Source organism: Megalopta genalis, chromosome 3 (assembly GCF_051020955.1).
Source record: "Megalopta genalis isolate 19385.01 chromosome 3, iyMegGena1_principal, whole genome shotgun sequence".
NCBI classification, from domain to species: Eukaryota; Metazoa; Arthropoda; class Insecta; order Hymenoptera; family Halictidae; genus Megalopta; species Megalopta genalis.
The window spans coordinates 3,628,790-3,645,969 of NC_135015.1; the positions used below are offsets into that span (position 1 = coordinate 3,628,790).

At 41.1% G+C, this 17,180-nt stretch overlaps 1 protein-coding gene and 1 long non-coding RNA gene across 18 annotated transcripts in view; one reads left to right on the forward strand and one right to left on the reverse strand.

Moving 5' to 3' along the window:
- The window catches only part of Hipk (Homeodomain interacting protein kinase), an 80,736-nt gene that overhangs the window by 41,012 nt on the left and 22,544 nt on the right, over positions 1-17,180 (forward strand). For 7 of the 17 annotated variants that reach the window (XM_076519591.1, XM_076519592.1, XM_076519578.1 and 4 more), the window contains exons 2-15: positions 6,575-6,928; positions 10,802-11,152; positions 11,930-12,022; positions 12,441-12,659; positions 12,756-13,128; positions 13,536-13,753; positions 13,854-14,177; positions 14,349-14,528; positions 14,645-14,791; positions 14,993-15,157; positions 15,234-15,655; positions 15,983-16,072; positions 16,485-16,757; positions 16,826-16,991. In XM_076519591.1, the coding sequence (XP_076375706.1) occupies positions 6,578-6,928; positions 10,802-11,152; positions 11,930-12,022; positions 12,441-12,659; positions 12,756-13,128; positions 13,536-13,753; positions 13,854-14,177; positions 14,349-14,528; positions 14,645-14,791; positions 14,993-15,157; positions 15,234-15,655; positions 15,983-16,072; positions 16,485-16,757; positions 16,826-16,991 (3,372 nt within the window). In that variant the 5' untranslated portion in view covers positions 6,575-6,577. Of the gene's footprint in view, positions 1-5,561; positions 5,655-6,574; positions 6,929-7,121; positions 7,376-10,784; positions 11,153-11,929; positions 12,023-12,440; positions 12,660-12,755; positions 13,129-13,535; positions 13,754-13,853; positions 14,178-14,348; positions 14,529-14,644; positions 14,792-14,992; positions 15,158-15,233; positions 15,656-15,982; positions 16,073-16,484; positions 16,758-16,825; positions 16,992-17,180 lie in introns of those variants that run through there. The other 10 variants (XM_076519581.1, XM_076519587.1, XM_076519579.1 and 7 more) reach the window with 9 other exon arrangements.
- Positions 6,234-6,676, reverse strand: LOC143258953 (uncharacterized). The gene is made up of 2 exons (XR_013032880.1): positions 6,539-6,676; positions 6,234-6,454 (listed from the first exon to the last, which is right to left on the reverse strand). It is a non-coding gene; the product is annotated as an uncharacterized LOC143258953 (long non-coding RNA).

Below are 17,180 nucleotides of genomic sequence, written 5' to 3' on the forward strand. Positions count from 1 at the left end.
TACATATTCTTTGAAATCTTCAAAACAAATGGCATAAAAAAGAAATTGTTTATTTATATTCTTTATGAAACTATTAACAAAACTCTTAAATATGGATGAAAATATATGCGTAATAAGTATTCGTACACTTCCAACTTTACAACAACATCTCTTAATTTTTATATATACATATAACAAAAATCAATTTATTTGTTATTCTAGTATTTAGTTGGATTTTCTTTAGATTGTATAATCGCTATAAGCCTTCGTGACATTAACTTTACTAACTTTCTAGTACTAGAAATGTTATTCCATGATGATGCCTTGAATTGTAGACTTCGGTCTATTCACAATTTCCGAAATCTCTCGTAATGTTCTGCACTTATTATGCAGATTTATAATAATTTTTCTTTCACTTTCAGTCATTTCCTTTCCTTTTCGTCCCATTTTAGGACTACTAACGTTACGTACATTAAATATGGGAAGGACACTATCTGTTCTGACAAGGTTTCTACATATACTAATTATATCTATGTTGATATTCCACGGATTACCAGATAATTATCGTGTCACAGTTTGGGGCTGTATGAGTGCGAATGGAGTTGGATCCCTTTATTTTATCGATGATATCATGGACCATAAATTATACACTGATATCTTTAAAAAACATATCCAAGCTAGTGCAAATAAAATGCAACTACAAGACAACTATATCTTTTTACAATACAATGATCCAAAACATAATGCTTATAATACAATACAAGACAATGGGTCCTGTATAATGTACCACACTAGTTAAAAATCCCTCCGTAGTTTCCAGACATAAACGTCATAGAGCATTTATGGAGTCATCTCGAAAAAAAATTCGAAATCACCATATTTTTTCAAAAAAAGATTTTAAAAATGCACTACTGCAAGAATGGAATAACATTTCTAGTACAATTACCAGAAAGTTGGTAAAGTTAATGTCACGAAGGCTTATAGCGATTATACAATCTAAAGAAAATCCAACTAAATACTAGAATAACAAGTAAATTGATTTTTGTTATATGTATGTATAAAAATTAAGAGACGTTGTTGTAAAGTTGGAAGTGTACGAATACTTATTACGCATATATTTTCATCCATATTTAAGATTTTTGTTAATAGTTTCATAAAGAATATAAATAAGCAATTTCTTTTTTATGACATTTGTTTTGAAGATTTCAAAGAATATGTACACATCTTTTTTGTTAACACGTTTTTGTAATAAACAAAGTTCTATAATGTTTTTGTTGAAATTGATTGCTGTGTACGAATACTTTCTACACTCACTGTACGTAAAATTATTCTTCGACTCTTACGTTAATTCCTATCTACCGTAAATACTTCAACAACTACTTCAATTGTGTTCTTTTCACATTTTCATTGTGGTATTACTTTGAATGCTCATTCTATGGAATTGATGTTAATGTAAAAATTTTACGTAACAGTTTTACCGTATGAAAGAACCTTTCTTCTCGCGAAGGAAAGATGTTTTTACATAAAAAAAATTCGAGATCTGCGATAACGAAATCTTGATTATCGAAGAGGAAGATCAGGACGATGTTAAAGACGACAATCATCATTTTTAGGTACTTTTGTAAATATTATTGAACTTTTCATAAACTAGCTTTGTAACCACTTTATGGTACGTGTGTTTTAAAGGTACGTCCTCGAAATTTAATTGAGAGATATTCATATTTACAAACACAGTAGCTGATCAAATGAAGATCCTGCAACTAATGTGGACAAAGTTGGCGAATCTACTACTATCAGCCACCATGTCTATAAATATTAATATGTTTGTCACGAAATTATCACGGACTCTAACACATCCGTTATAAAATTGTCATAAGTATATTTTCTCAAAACGTCGTTACACTAAAAAAGAAAAATTTCAGCACAGTAACCGACTATAAAATAACTGCTTTTATTGGAGAACCTTCAGTTGATCTGCCACCGTAACGACAAACATTAATATTTTTTAACGAAATTTTCAGAAAGCATGCTCTAAGGACAAGTACAGTTAGGTCGATGCACCTTAAATACGGTACTTTTATTACTTTTAACTGTTAGCCTCCCTGCTTTACGTTATGCCCTTGTTTACGACATAATCTCTTTTACAGTCTATTGTCCATTGTCAGCATCATTTCTTGCCGAAACGAATATTTTCAAAATTCCGTATTTTATCATTCACTTTAAGTTTTCTACGAGTATGAATTCTGCGAAATTCGTGTAATCTTTATACAAGTCGAATTTACTCACTGAAAAAAAACAGAATTTCTTTAAAACTGGCTGTTATGTATTATCAAAACTATTACTATTGCTATTCATTTAAAAATCCGACATTGTATATGCACCAAACTATACTATAAAACCGCCCCAAAGATATTTTTCAAAAAATCCTTCAACATTTAACAAAGATATTTAGTACCAGCTGCTCTAGCTTTCTCTCTCGACACTATCGGGGGCTGCGCTGGATCTTCGTCGATTCGTTAACACTTTCGACCGCGATCGGCTCGGGATCTGCCTCGAGTTACGACAACTAGTGACGAGACAGTGACTGGTGTCAGTGCCCGAAAAATCACAGGTCAACAGCGCGGTCCGAGAACGTTTTCCCGTGTTGCAGCTATTTCGACCGTCAACGCGCGCGCGGAAACCTGATATTCGCCGGATGGCTTTCGAGTAGTGCTCTCTGCTAGCGAACAGTCTCTCCGGGCTCCGAATATTTCAACCAGCCGAGTACTCCGATATATTCCGCGTTGGCTCTCCTGCCCCAAGGATTATGCTTGTATAATCGAGTGCTATATGTATACATGTGCGTCCTGCTCGATATCCGGCTTCCCGGGCGGCGCGAATTTTCGGGGCTGTCTTGTCGACAGGGCTCTGCTTTTGAGAACCGCTGGCTCGAACCACCGAGGAACCATACAAAGCCACCGGCACGCGAAGGAGACTCGAAAATATTCATAGTCGTCGACGTACGCCCCCTCGCCGCGTACACTTTTTATATCTCTGGTGGGCGAGCGAAAGAGTCGAAATTGTTGGTCGTGGAGAAAGCCGAGTTCTAACCACGCCTGTCCTCCATTTGGACAGTCTAATCCGCTCCACGATAACAAATTGTTGTAACGATGAAGAATCAATACGGTAGAGCCATTAAATAGTAATAATAATAATCACTTCGTGCTTAGCAATCGGACTTGGTTTACGATACCCAATGTTCGTTCAACTACACAGTGTCCAATTCATCCGCATCCGTTCATTCCTCCATTTTCCTCGTGTCTCCTATTCTACCGTTCTCAGTCAAAATGTCGTATCTATCAATTCGCCACTTTTCAAGGTATTTCAAAATATTTGTGACATCACGCGCCTTTTATCTTCCAAGCAAAGCTAGAATATTCTGTATGTTTCATAGAGTCCCAAATGTAATTCCATTTATTTGTTGCCACTGTTATTTAAAAATGATTTTATTAATTTAAAGCGTAATTTTTTGGATGATCAGGCACGTTAGTTAGCACAAAATTTAATTAAAGAGAAATTTAACTTAAGTACTCGGTAATTACTCTTTGGTTTCGTCTTACTTCATGAAACACGAAAAATTGTCCTTCTAAATTCGTAAAATGGGAATAAGTTGAATTGAATACAGCTTCTTAACAACCACTCGTGTCTCAGACTTTGAACAATGCGTAGTTTAGCATCGATTAAAAAGACATTGATTTCCATAATGCACTGTGGATGTCGTGAATTATTCACGTCGTTCACAACTAATAAAACGATCCATATACGGGACAATAACTAGATCATATCAAATTAACACGAAGGACAAGGATTAAAGTAGGTACATGGTCAAACGTTAGATTGTGAACGTAGAAATTCTACAACAACGCCTTACATTATTTTTGCCAAAATTCGTCTTACCAAAGTTACGCCGCGCGGCCGCACCAAGATGGTAGCGTTCTTCATTCGTCTAAATCGGAGCAACGTGACCCGAGTTCCCCCCTGCAGTGAAATATATTCCGTTATGTCGAAACGTGGCGTATCGTTCCTTTCGGCTTATTTTCGGTCCCCAATGTTTTTCCGCTGTTTACCTCGGTCGTTACAATTCGACGTCAGAAAGTCGAAAATCCGTCTCGCGAATTAGCGTGGGCGATGATGTATCTCGAACGCTGAAGGAGGTCGACTGAATGATCGTTTGAACGGCTCGGTCGCCGGATGTGTTTGATAAATAATTGAGCTTCGGGCCTCTTGTTTCAAGGACTTGATCTGCTTTTCGATTTTCTGTTAATGTCGGACACAGATCCGTGCGTCGATTCTTCGGATTTGGGTCGGGCTTCGTTCGTGAGACTGTTGTATTCCCGGAGAAAGGCGTGCTTTGCTCAATTGTTGAGAGAACGATATTTTTGAGAGCCTTGCGCACATTTATACGTTGAATAACGTTGAATGAACCACCTTTATATTGGTGATTTTTCGAGACTTTTTTGGCAATAGAGAAATGCTAATTAACTCTTCTGGGAGCAATTGGAATTTGTGAAGATGCATCTTTAAACTGCAGATTTATGTGATCGTGTTTAAATTATGGAAGACATGGATAAAGGAAATTTTTTAAATAGACTGCGGATCTTTATGCAAAATAAAAATTGTCTTCGTTAATTATAAGACATAGGAGCCAGGCATTTAAAGTTTTTTTTCTTTCTTTAATGTTTTGTATATGCTGAGATTAATATGTGGACGTTTTCAATTTCTTTTAATTTTAACACTGTTCTAAATCGTGCCTACTCATTTTTGCCATAAATGCATAAAATCCGCAGTCTAATAATATATAAATCCGACTGGCCACGAAAGATAAACCGTTTAAATCGTAACTTGAATGAATTTGAGAACCTTGAATTGAGCAAAGAAGAGACACCTGTATTATGAAGTACGCATGATTATTACAAAGAATTCATTAGACAAATGATGACAGCATTTGTTGATGAATATAGACAATATTTGACTAGAAATCTATAATTTTGTAATTTCTAATTAAGTGCAAATTCTAAATGTCTCACGTTGCGCGATTTCCTTATATTCTTGTTCATCGTTAATCTCTTCAAGGATACCGTACAGCCACATACCTAAACGCAATTCTCGCCAAGCTCGTAATGATTTCTGCTCGTTTTTATTTTGTTCGATATCCACGATTTCGTATTGTATGAAGTATGTCTAACCACACAAATATAAAATCGTCTTTGTCTGTCCTTAGAAAATTCATCCTTGAAGAGGTTAAAACATTAGCTGTCATAATACCATGGAACAAATTATGAAATTGCCAGTCCGTCAGCCGGCAGGACATACGACATACCGGTGCAGAATCTGAATTTCAACTATGAAAATTAATCTATCGAAATATCAAGTATCATAGGAATGATATGAAGTAATCGATTCAGATGATGCATCGAGCCTAAGAAATGTCTGAGAGGCAAATTCCTTGCGACCAGAATTGTCAAGCAGAAATCGGTACCGTAGTCGATCAAGCTGATCGCACGACCATGATCTAACTTTTACTGTTTGTCCATCCCTGATAGGACGTCTTGGTCCTACTTATCTGCTGCTAGCAGACGTCTATACCACTAGCCCGAGTTGCTATCCAATCCTAGACGTCACTGACAGCGACAAACGTTCGTAAACCATGTTGATTGCAACCGTTAGGTGCGGAAATTCATTCGGTGCCACACTAAAATACTTTTCGTTCCTAGATAAATCGATTTCCAAATCTTCAAATAATTACTTTTATTAAAACTCCTTTATTTCTTGGAAACTTTTCTTCAACGTTTGTGTGCAGTAAAATTGCCAAAACTTCGTTTCTTGGAATGCAGTGAACTCCGCAATAATTTTAATATTACAACATACGTAATCTCATTCGATCTCAATCCTTCCGATCAATGGAACCGTAACGTTAAAATCTTAATTTTTAATATCGCTTTACTTAATTCTTCGATTTTCACTGAAACTTTTCAGTTACTAATATTTATTTCGTTGTTGTATTGATTGTTATTATTGAACTGTCGACTTTATGCAATTATGTATAACAAGACTGCGGATTTTATGCATTTATAACAAAAATTGGAAGATCCACTGCCAAACATTGTTTAAAAAATTATTTAAAAATTGATTATTGAAAAATTATTTAAAGAATTCAAAATATTTGTCGCGATATTTCCAACCACTTGAAGGTAATAAAATGATTGTCTATATAGTTTCTGTATCTTGCAATTATTGCAGACAATTTTTATTTCGCATAAAAATACGCTGTATATTTATTTACAGTGTTTCTGATGTCCTGAGTGCCTCGGTGTCGCAACACATTTTTAAAAGGCCAATACAATTTCAGTAGAATTATAATACATTCAATTGAATTTTGTTGTAATTTGTAATAAGCCAGTCCAGTAGTTATCGATGTGTCCGTTCGTGACCAAAGCTGAAATCAAGTCGTTACGATTAGGGTTTCACGAGGCGCTGAATGAATTTCTAGATCTAGTAGAAAATATCGACGAAGATGTACTCTGATTAACAGTAAGCGGTTTCTTTGTGATTCCAGGGAATGTGTGACATGTTCATCCAAACACAGCAGACGAGTAGCGTCAACGGCAGCAGCAGCAGCAGCAGCAGCAGCAGCAGTAACAACACCGTTCACCATCACAGTAAGAAACGGAAGTTGGAGTACAACGTGAGCCAGCCGGTGATCCAGCACGCATTGGTCCAATCGACCGGCGACTACCAATTAGACAATACCGGGCTGCAGCAACGGTACTCCGTGAACGGTGCTAATACCGCGTTTAGCTCGCTGCACAACAATAATAATGCGCTGCAGAAGAGTAGCCCGAACCAACAGACCCTGGTACGAGCCTCGACGATCAAGCTCTTAGACACGTACCAACGCTGTAGCCAGAAGGTTGGTGCCGATTCCTGCGATCTCATCGCGTCGACAAAGACTCACGAAACGAAAAAGCTAAAACAAAACAGACCTGAAAGAAAACTAGAAACGAAACACGTTGGGACACGATCGCAGCGATCACGATCAGGGGGAGCCTCGATTACTATCGTTGCGACCCCAGGACCGCGCGGGTCAGCCCGACGTTAACGCTTCTCGGCCCATCTCGCCGAGATGGACGTCGGCGATTGTTGGTCGCGGTTACGATTAGAAGCTCATAATCGCGAGACAGAATGCATTCACGGCTGTTATCGATACACGCTCGATGGGACCGCTCGAAACGGCTATAAATAAAGCGTTAACGCCGAAGCCCCGTTCTCCTACTCCAAGGAGATTCTGCTCTACTCTTTCGATCGACCACGGCTCGATTCGAACTGGCCCGGGTTCGTTCGACGTATCTCGACCAGGGTAAGCTGCACCCGAGGATCGTTTGCACGTTTAACACTTCTGCAGTCTAATCAAATGTATCCACCTTCCTTCTCCGTGCGTAAACATTGCTTCTCCTGCCGTCTTTCTGCTGGATCCTAGCCGCAATCGAAATCAGTTTTAGATTTTTTATACGTTCAGACAAGATAAATAATGTCTCAGCAAAGGGAGACCTGTTGATTAGACTCCGGATCTTTGACGCTAATCCTAGCAATGCTGGTCGAACGACCTGTCCTACGTGTTTTATTTTACAATTGCTGAGATTTCAATTAATACAAATCGTGTCAAATTCTAATAAACTCGATCTTGTCATTTTTGTATAGCAATACAAGCTAAATATTTTTAGGGGTAATTAACGTTGAGCCAGTCGAACGATAAAAGTGATGCAGCACTGGCGTACTTTGCCTTGGAAAAATGATAAGAGCAATTTTAATCAGTGCATTGTTCAGCAGCTTGTATACCGTCGAGTACAATAAGTTCCTATAACAAACTGGAAAACGTCTTTACCTAATAATACTTCACGTACATGACGATCTCAATAATGATGTAGAACTTTCGTCCGTCTATTTATCTCATGATCAGCTTAAGGGCAGCTGTGGAGGCACAGACTTTCTAAGTAACTGGTTATCAAGTGCTTCAAAATTTACGAGAATTTTTTATCGAGCAGTTAAATTTTAACGTCTTCTAAGAAAGAAACTTTGTGGACGTCCGATTAAAATGTCAGAAAAGTTTCCTGATAAAACCGTAATTCTTCTACCAGAAGAATATGGTCCGAAGATAATAGTGTTCATCGCACTTCCTCTTAGAATCTTGCTGACGCTCGATTTCCTATATGTATCGAAATTTCTTGAAAAATCGCATGACTTTGCTCCAGTTTCACCGTACCAAAAACTGCAGAAGAGTTAGTAGTGTATCCGCGGCAACCGATCCTAAGAGGAATGATTACTATGTATCCGTGGCCTCTGCATCTCGTCGAGATACGTTCATCTCCGTATCCCGAAGACCATCCTTCCAGGTGTAGCTCCGCATCCCTTTGTGCTATTTGCTTCGGTGTTTCATCGATACCGTTGAAGAGGCGCAGTCGATCCGACGACTGCGTGCATTTTATTTCGAGACTCATCCACGGATCCACCGCTTTGTGCGATAACGAACCTCGCCTTTTGCAGCGTGTGTCTGCTCTTGTGCTCTCTCTCTCTGTGACTCGTTAATGCTTCCTTCCTATTGCTAAAAATATTCCCCGTCTTACACTTTTACAATTTTAGCTTCCTTTTCACTTACCACGATGAGAGACAAAGATCCAAATTGGAAATTACATACTTCTGAGGGGGGGGGGGGTCCTTAGTGGTGCAAAATTCAAAGTTTTATTCAGACAAAATTTGGACCTTCTGGAAAATGTATCGCATCATTGTTCCTTGCTTGTAAAACTCTAAAACGCAAAGTTAAGAAATGACAACAAGATTCAGCAAAGATAGTTTGTGTTTAGGAATCAGCATCTGAGCTTACCAAAATTAGATGTTCTAATTTGAAGATAACCTGAGGTGCAATATTAGTCCCATGATATTCTAATATAATAAAGCTGAAAGGAGATCCAACAGCTCTTAAAAACTACTCATTTAGATTCTCCGGGTTTTCAAAAAATTCAGCTAAGATTAATGCCACGATTTTCTAGCATTTTGCAGCTAAAAGAAGACCTAGCAAAAATAGCCTCAGCATTCTTGCGATTATGCAGACTAAAATTGAGTAGAAGTCTAGTCAGAAATAGCGTGAACCTGTATCTGGTGAAAGTAAACATGATATTTCTGGGACTCTGGTGCCCAAGTCTGGTCCCACAAAACTTCCATTAGAAAAGCCTGTTCCTAGAACAGATACTCCAATCAGATGGAGATTCAGTGCACGATCGGTGGGCTCCAGATGATCCTTGAGCAGCAATCTGTACCGAGATAATCAGTAGTATCCGGTGGCCCAGGCGCTAGGTTCGTAGTTAGCGCAACTTCCACGTAGCTTTGTTCTGGCAAAGTCGTAAAGCTGCACCGTCCTTTGTCGATGCTCGCTTACCTTTAACGACCCGGCATCCTCGGGGAGTAATTACGAACCAAGGCAATCGTTTCGGCTCCGTCGTCGATCAGTAAGGTGCGCGATGGGCACACGGGCAAACGGTCTTTTCGTCGGGCAACTTTTCCGTGTGGCGTAGTTACACGTATCGATTCCGAGCATCCAAGGCTCCCATTTCATATTTCATGTCGGTCATCGCGATATACTTCTGTTCGGAGAACGCCTCGTGTATTAATGACGAAGATTTTCCTGAAACGTTCGATACACCAAAGATCTTCATCTTATCAGCGCCACCTTGCTTCTCGATGAAACATTCGTCACAGAAACACTCCCGATCAATCCCGTGATCGATGGACCTTGTTTGATCATTCAGATTGTGTCTCGTCCGAGCTGAAATTCTTGAGATAAACGATTCTCATTTACAGTATTAAATGCTGTACAGTTCGAGGAAAATGATATGCGAAATTAAACAGGAGATACCGTTTTAGTAGTCTGGTGCTTGAAATAGAATATTTTAATCTCTTGATTCGAGTATTTACATTTCTCATTATCTTTTAGAAAAAATATTTTTGAATTTGAAAGTTTGTATCAAGGTTTAAATAAGGAGACATCACTTAGCATTTGAAGTAGTATTGTGTACGGCACTGCTGGGCGTTCGAGTCCTGTTTGCTCCTACGTACACCCGTCACCAAACGTCCCTTACCAACTATAGCTATCGAAGCTCTACCTACGATCATCATAACGCTTAAAAATGTCTGCACAAGGCATAATACTCCTACAGAGGCTCGATCCATCATGCTTTACTTCGTAAAGTTTTCATTTCACGTCTGAAACGTCGTTATCGAACGTATATTTCCTCTTCAATATGCAATATCTAAGCATTGCCCCTTGTTAACTAAGCAGCAAAAACGTCTATGATTTTCTTAACAAGCAACAATTTTCGTACAAGTTGTAATGATCTCAAAAAAGGTCAATCTATCATCCTTTTAACTTGTAAAAGTCGTCATTCAATGTTCGAAACGATGTTACTCAAAGTATACTTCTCTTCAGCAGACAAGAGCCAGGTGTTATCCTTTACTAACTGTCTATAGAAGCATCGTTATACTAAGTTTCATTGATGATGTAACGGAAGCTACCTGCGACTTTCTTAACGTCCAACAATTTTCGTACAAGATGCAATCCTCTTACAGTGTGTGAATCGTCTCCCACTAACGAAAGCGATTTGCTAATGACCAGGGTGTCTCCCTCGGAGAGAAAAAGTTAAGGGTTCAGCCTTTACTAACTAAAGTTTGCGGAAACTACTTACGATCTTCTTAACGTCTAAAAATTTTTGTATAAGGTGTATTCCTCCTACAGAGAAAGACTTGGTCGAGGGAAGGTAATGGTGACGGCCTGGCAGTCCACTCCGCCAACGCGACGAACGCAGTGGGTAGTACTGTAGTGTCGCAACACCATACCCAACAGCAACAACAGCTGCAACAACAACAGCAGCAGCAGCAACAACAACAGCAGCAGCAGCAGCAGCAACACAAGCAGACAGGGATGACGGCGCATAGCAAGCAGGTGACCAACGCTGCCAACGGGGGCGGTGGCGGCAGCAACCCCCAGGGAGATGGAGATTACCAGTTGGTCCAGCACGAAGTTCTCTACTCGATGACCAATCAGTACGAGGTCCTTGAGTTCCTGGGCAGAGGCACTTTTGGACAGGTGTGAAGTCATTTTTTAATCACCTTTCTGATCAGTCTCTTTTCCCATTTTGCGAACTTTTCCAATTGAAACTGAAACACATATAAACTTCAAACTTCGTGGTTGCATCTAGCCGCCTTTAGAGAAGATAATAAAGTTCGTTGGTTGCAAAAAAAGTGATTGTATCCAAAGTTAGAATGCTTTATTCGGGACCGTTTATAACAAACTTTCTACTAAACGGCGAATTTTTTCAACCGAAACTAACAAAAATATCGACTTCAAACTTTATGGATGCATTAAGCAGTTTCTAAAGAACATAACAAAGTTTGTGGTTTGCAAATACGCTTATAATAAACATTATTCAAAGTGGCGGCGAGACTCTTTAAACGTTGCACCTTTGGAGAGCGCGTTGAAAGAAAGATTGGAAAGTAACTTCTAGTGGCTCAAAGAGCATTCAGTACACGGAATTTTTAATAAAGTACGTCTGCAATGTCAACAAACGCCTACATACAATCCTCATGAAACTGGTACCCTGTACTGATTCCGTAGAGCCTGCCGCTTTAATTCTGTCCTCAAAGAAAAAAGCCGCCGCGCCGCATGGCAATGAAACGCGGAGATTGCTTTCCAGCTCTCAGGAATGAATCAGAAAAACTAGTTTATAGTCTGAATAAATGTGTGCAGAAACGCGGCGGTGAATTTATATGAAAATTCTTTCGCGCATTCTCCGATGCGTGCTTCACGCAGCAAGGAGTTGGTCGAGTTTTCGGAGGTATGAATCGCACTTTGGGTCTGTTGTAGGTCGTGAAATGCTGGAAGAAAGGAACGAATGAGATTGTTGCCATCAAAATTTTGAAGAACCATCCATCGTATGCGCGCCAAGGTCAGATTGAGGTAAGAGAATACTATCGAGATCTCATGAATACATAAAATCTACAATTTATTGATCACTTTGAGTATCTCAGTTGCTACTAATGTCAAAAAAGAAATGTCAACGGTATTTCTTTAAACGATACTCAAGGTCACGCAAAGATCATAGTACTAACTATTGGTCTGTTGATCTTAACTATCATAATGATACGAAATATACGTTTCCGTTTGAAAAGCATTGGGGGAAGATGCACTCATCAGGCCGATAGTCTAGAGGCAAATAGTTTATAATGATGGTGGCCCTTTCAAACAAAATAGTTCTCTTTATTTTTTTCTCTATTCTTGAAAACAGCTGAGATATTCAAGGTGATGGGATCGAAAAATCCAAAACTGGTCATTTGGTTACGTTCGGTGTCTTAAGTATATCTTCGGTTCAAAACAGGTCTCCATCCTGTCTCGGCTCAGTCAGGAAAACGCGGATGAGTTCAACTTTGTGCGCGCTTACGAGTGCTTCCAGCACAAGTCCCACACCTGCCTGGTTTTCGAGATGCTCGAGCAGAATCTGTATGATTTTTTGAAGCAAAACAAATTCTCACCCCTACCATTGAAATACATCCGACCGATTCTTCAGCAAGTACTCACCGCCCTGCTGAAGCTCAAGGTAAGGCCGTACGTTTTTACGGTTCAACGATGATAGAGACAAATTTATTTATGGAGACCGTTTAGTGGATGAATAATGTATGATGTATGGTTGCAGCAACTGGGGTTGATCCATGCGGACCTCAAGCCAGAGAACATCATGCTGGTGGACCCGGTACGTCAGCCATACCGTGTGAAAGTAATCGACTTTGGGTCGGCCTCCCACGTGTCGAAAGCCGTCTGCAACACGTACCTGCAATCGCGATACTACCGTGCGCCTGAAATTATACTTGGACTTCCGTATTGTGAAGCGATAGATATGTGGTCGCTCGGCTGTGTGGTTGCGGAGTTGTTTTTAGGATGGCCTCTATACCCCGGCAGCTCCGAATATGATCAGATTCGATATATTAGTCAGACGCAAGGCCTACCGACGGAGCATATGTTAAACAACGCCAGCAAAACCACCAAATTCTTTTACAGGGACATGGACAGTAAGTGTCGTCATACTCACTTGACTCTGCAGGATGTTCTACTACACTATCAAATGCTTCTGTCTGCTAACCAAAGACTATCGTCTTTCAGAAACCTCTTTCACTTGCTATTTAATTCCGGAAATGATTTTTTAAGACAAGCAAGGAAAACAATCAACACAGACTTTCGGTGCTGTTGTTTAAAAGAATATTATAAAGTCTGTTCTGAGTGTAACATAATTATTAGAAGGTTTACTAATACTTTACTTATCGGGAAGATTTTTGTAAAGAAATTATTCAATTACGTTGCTGAGGATGATTCATTGGTTCATTCTGAAGAATTTGTTAGCTATGAACTATATATGCAGCCAAATACCCTGCGCGTTATTTTGAAAACTGTATAGTAAACGTTCACACAATTCTTTCAGGCACATATCCGTTTTGGCGACTGAAAACACCTGAAGAGCACGAGACCGAGACCGGTATAAAGTCGAAGGAGGCGAGAAAATATATTTTTAACTGTCTCGACGATATTGGTCAAGTGAATGTGCCAACTGACCTGGAGGGTGGTCAGCTTCTGGCTGAGAAAGCGGATAGAAGAGAGTTCATTGACCTCTTGAAGAGGATGCTCACAATGGACCAGGTAGTAATATCTAGTTCATGTTGTCTCCATCGGGAGGCAACGACCAGTTATTATTGCAGAGAAAGGAAGTAGTATTCTTTATGTGTTGTTTCCGATTTTTCAGGAGCGCCGAATAACACCTGGGGAGGCTCTGAATCACGCGTTTGTCACTCTGGCGCATTTGGTCGATTATGCACATTGCAACAACGTCAAGGCTTCCGTCCAGATGATGGAGGTTTGCCGGCGAGCAGGCGACTTCACGGCAAGCCCGGCACATCACCAAGCTCCTCCAGCGCCCCAGCCACCCCCGCCGACGTCGTTAGTAGCGAATTTCGTGCCGACAACGAACGGCAGTGCTGTCACCTTCACCTTCAATAACCAGCTGACCAATCAAGTACAGCGATTGGTCAGAGAGCATCGTACTGCGCAAACGGGATACGATAATCTGGTTCGTAAACTTGTCGAATAAAATAATACCGTAATACATAGAATAATGCTCTCAATTTCTGCTTCGCTGTACAATTAATATGAATGAAAACCGACGTCGATTACACACTAACTCAGTATCTAGCCGATACACGGTTTAGTTGTAACTGTCATACTGTTATTCTTTCTTTAGTATCAAATATACAGTAACAGTAGTCGCCGTGCAACTCAGTACAGTAACTCATCCAGCGGATCGAATAGTGGGCGAAGTGGGGTGCACGACTTTCCGCATCAATTGGTACCTGGGCTACTTTGTCACCCACCCAGTTATCAGACGATGCCAAGTCCTGCGAAACACGTAGTTGTTGCTCAAGTAAATGTGATATTATTATTTCCGATATGATATCATTATATTAAATTATATTAAATGTGATATCAGTATATTGTAACCGCGTTGTTCGCGATCGTTTAACTGTACGGTTTCTGCAGCCTCCGCAAGCGCAGCAAGGACCGTTACAGATCCAGCCCTCCATCATATCACAGCAGGCCGTTGCCGCAGCGGCTGCGGCAGCCCAACAACAATATGCGGCTGTGCCTGTGTCGATGGTGGAGACTGGTCGTCAAATGTTGTTAACGGTAATATTCTGATATCCTGACATCCTTGCGATGTGCCTAGATTGCGGATCTTTGTGCAAGGTCAAAATTCTTTGAAGCATTTTCAGGAGATTGAAGTCACTTAGAGAGTTCGGGTAATTTGAAATGAAAAGAAATATAAGTCCGCAGTCTGGATGCAACACTTGCGCACATCGAAACGTTAACACCACCTATTAACCACAGAACGCTGTGCAGACGTCCTGGCCCGGGGGGAGTCGTCAGATGGCTGCCATCGTGCCATCCTGGCAGCAGTTGCCGCCGCAGCACACAGCAATCCAGCAGCCACTGTTGAGCGACGCTGGAGACTGGGGAAGGCCACTGATCGTGGACAGTTCAGCCATCCTGCAGGTAGGCCTGCCAAGATAGATCAGTGCCCATGGCCCACCAAACGGTGTTTTAACTAATCTCCCTTGTTTTGGGGAAGGATCAGCGGCCAGTGTTCCCTGTCACGGAGGTATATAACACCAGTGCCCTCGTCGAGCATCCTTCGCAGAGCTGGGCAAAGCGTAGCGGGAAACACCATCAGCACCACGTGACGGTGCCTCAGCAGTCGCAACACAGGCACGAGCACAAGAAGGAGACGCAACAGCTGAGTCCTGTGAAAAAGAGGGTGAAGGAGAGCACGCCGCCGAGCAACATGAGACGGCACTCGCCTAGTGGCGGTCATTGGCAGCAGCAGACCATGCAGCAGCACCACCATAACAGCAAGCATAGCAGTAGTCACAACGTAGAACATCATCAGGTTACGTCCGGTCGCCAACAAACCATCACGATCCACGACACGCCGTCGCCGGCAGTTTCCGTTATCACGATCAGTGATAGCGAGGACGAAACACCTGGTAAATGGTGAGTAATCGCCCAACGACACTGGCAGGGTAGAGAGTCGTTAGACTATAGCTAGAGCTCGTTGTAATAAAATCGACCGGAAGACGGCCTCTTGTTCCTCGTCGAACGAGCACCGTGTCTTTCCAGGCTGAGTTAGTCTCGCTGTTATTTTTGCTTCGAAATTTCGTACGGCTTTTTGCGAACATGTATATCGTGTACGAGTTTCTCGTTTTTGCTGTACATATCTTGGAGTTCCGTGCGTTAGAATATCGTGGATAGAGTTTTACTTTAGTATCTCCTACTGGTAGAATAGAAAGTAGTGGAATCATGCATGAATATCATTGACAGCTGTGGAGATCGCCAGTGCGGAGCCTGTCAAAATTTGGCAACTCGCCTGTCTGGCGATGGACGTCCAGTCCGCGAGGAAGTCATTCGAAGGTACATTATACCGTAACAGTAATAAGCACACTACAATTACACAACCTTATCCATACATCATCCGGTAGTTATACGCGGGCCTAAGTAACGCTTGTAGATACATGTTATTGCCTTATATTTATGGGATTACCGAGCATTAACGCGTTTGTCATCGCGAGGTGAAGTCACACAGACCACAAAAATTGCACATTGTTGTTCGATGCCTAGAATGTGTGGACGGTCTCTGAACGAACACATACGGTTGCGGAGCTTGGAGAATCAGCATCGTTTCGATCGCAGACTAACACTACGACCTGCAGCGTTCGATACCATTTTCCATACACGTTGTAACCTGCTACATGAAATCCAGCCGGGTTCACCATCAATCCGATCGCGTTACTGTTTGCTGATCCTAGGCGTTCTCCATTTTCAGCACGCAATCGACGCCCAGGGTGGTGCAACCGATGCAGCAGACACATTCGACTACCCAGTCCCACACGAACGGACACGTTACTGCACATAGTACGTCACAGAGGACGCAAAGAAAGAACATCATCAGCTGCGTGACCGTTGGCGACAGCGACGGCGAAGCTAGTCCTGGTCGAGCGCACACCCACCTCTACCAACACTTACCTCAGCATCCGCCACATCAACAGACCACGCAATTAATTAAACACGAGCCCCAGCAGCAACATCATGTCAGCAGGTACCTATCTAATAAGATCGAAAATTTCTCTAAAGGAAGGCAGCATAATATATGAGTTGTTTAATCAGCAGTAGCTCTGGATACTCCTCGCAGTCGCAGAAGAAACGGTTATTGGCTAAAGTACAGTCCGAGTGCAATATGGTGAATGTCGCGACGAAACCAGAGCCCGGCGTCGAGTACCTTGCCCCACATCCGTGTCACGCGCCAGCTTGTAAAGAGCCACCGACCTATCAGGTTAAATTTCATTTTAACGTCGTTCTCTTTTTAGTACGTTTGTTCTTTTTTATTGAGTTGATTAGCCAGTTATGTTAACTATAGCAAGGAAGAATTTTTTTATTCAACCTACATATCAACGTCTGGCCCATTGATTCGTCTTCTATTTAAATTTCTGATCTTTTTGTTAATCGTGAATGCTCTTCTAAG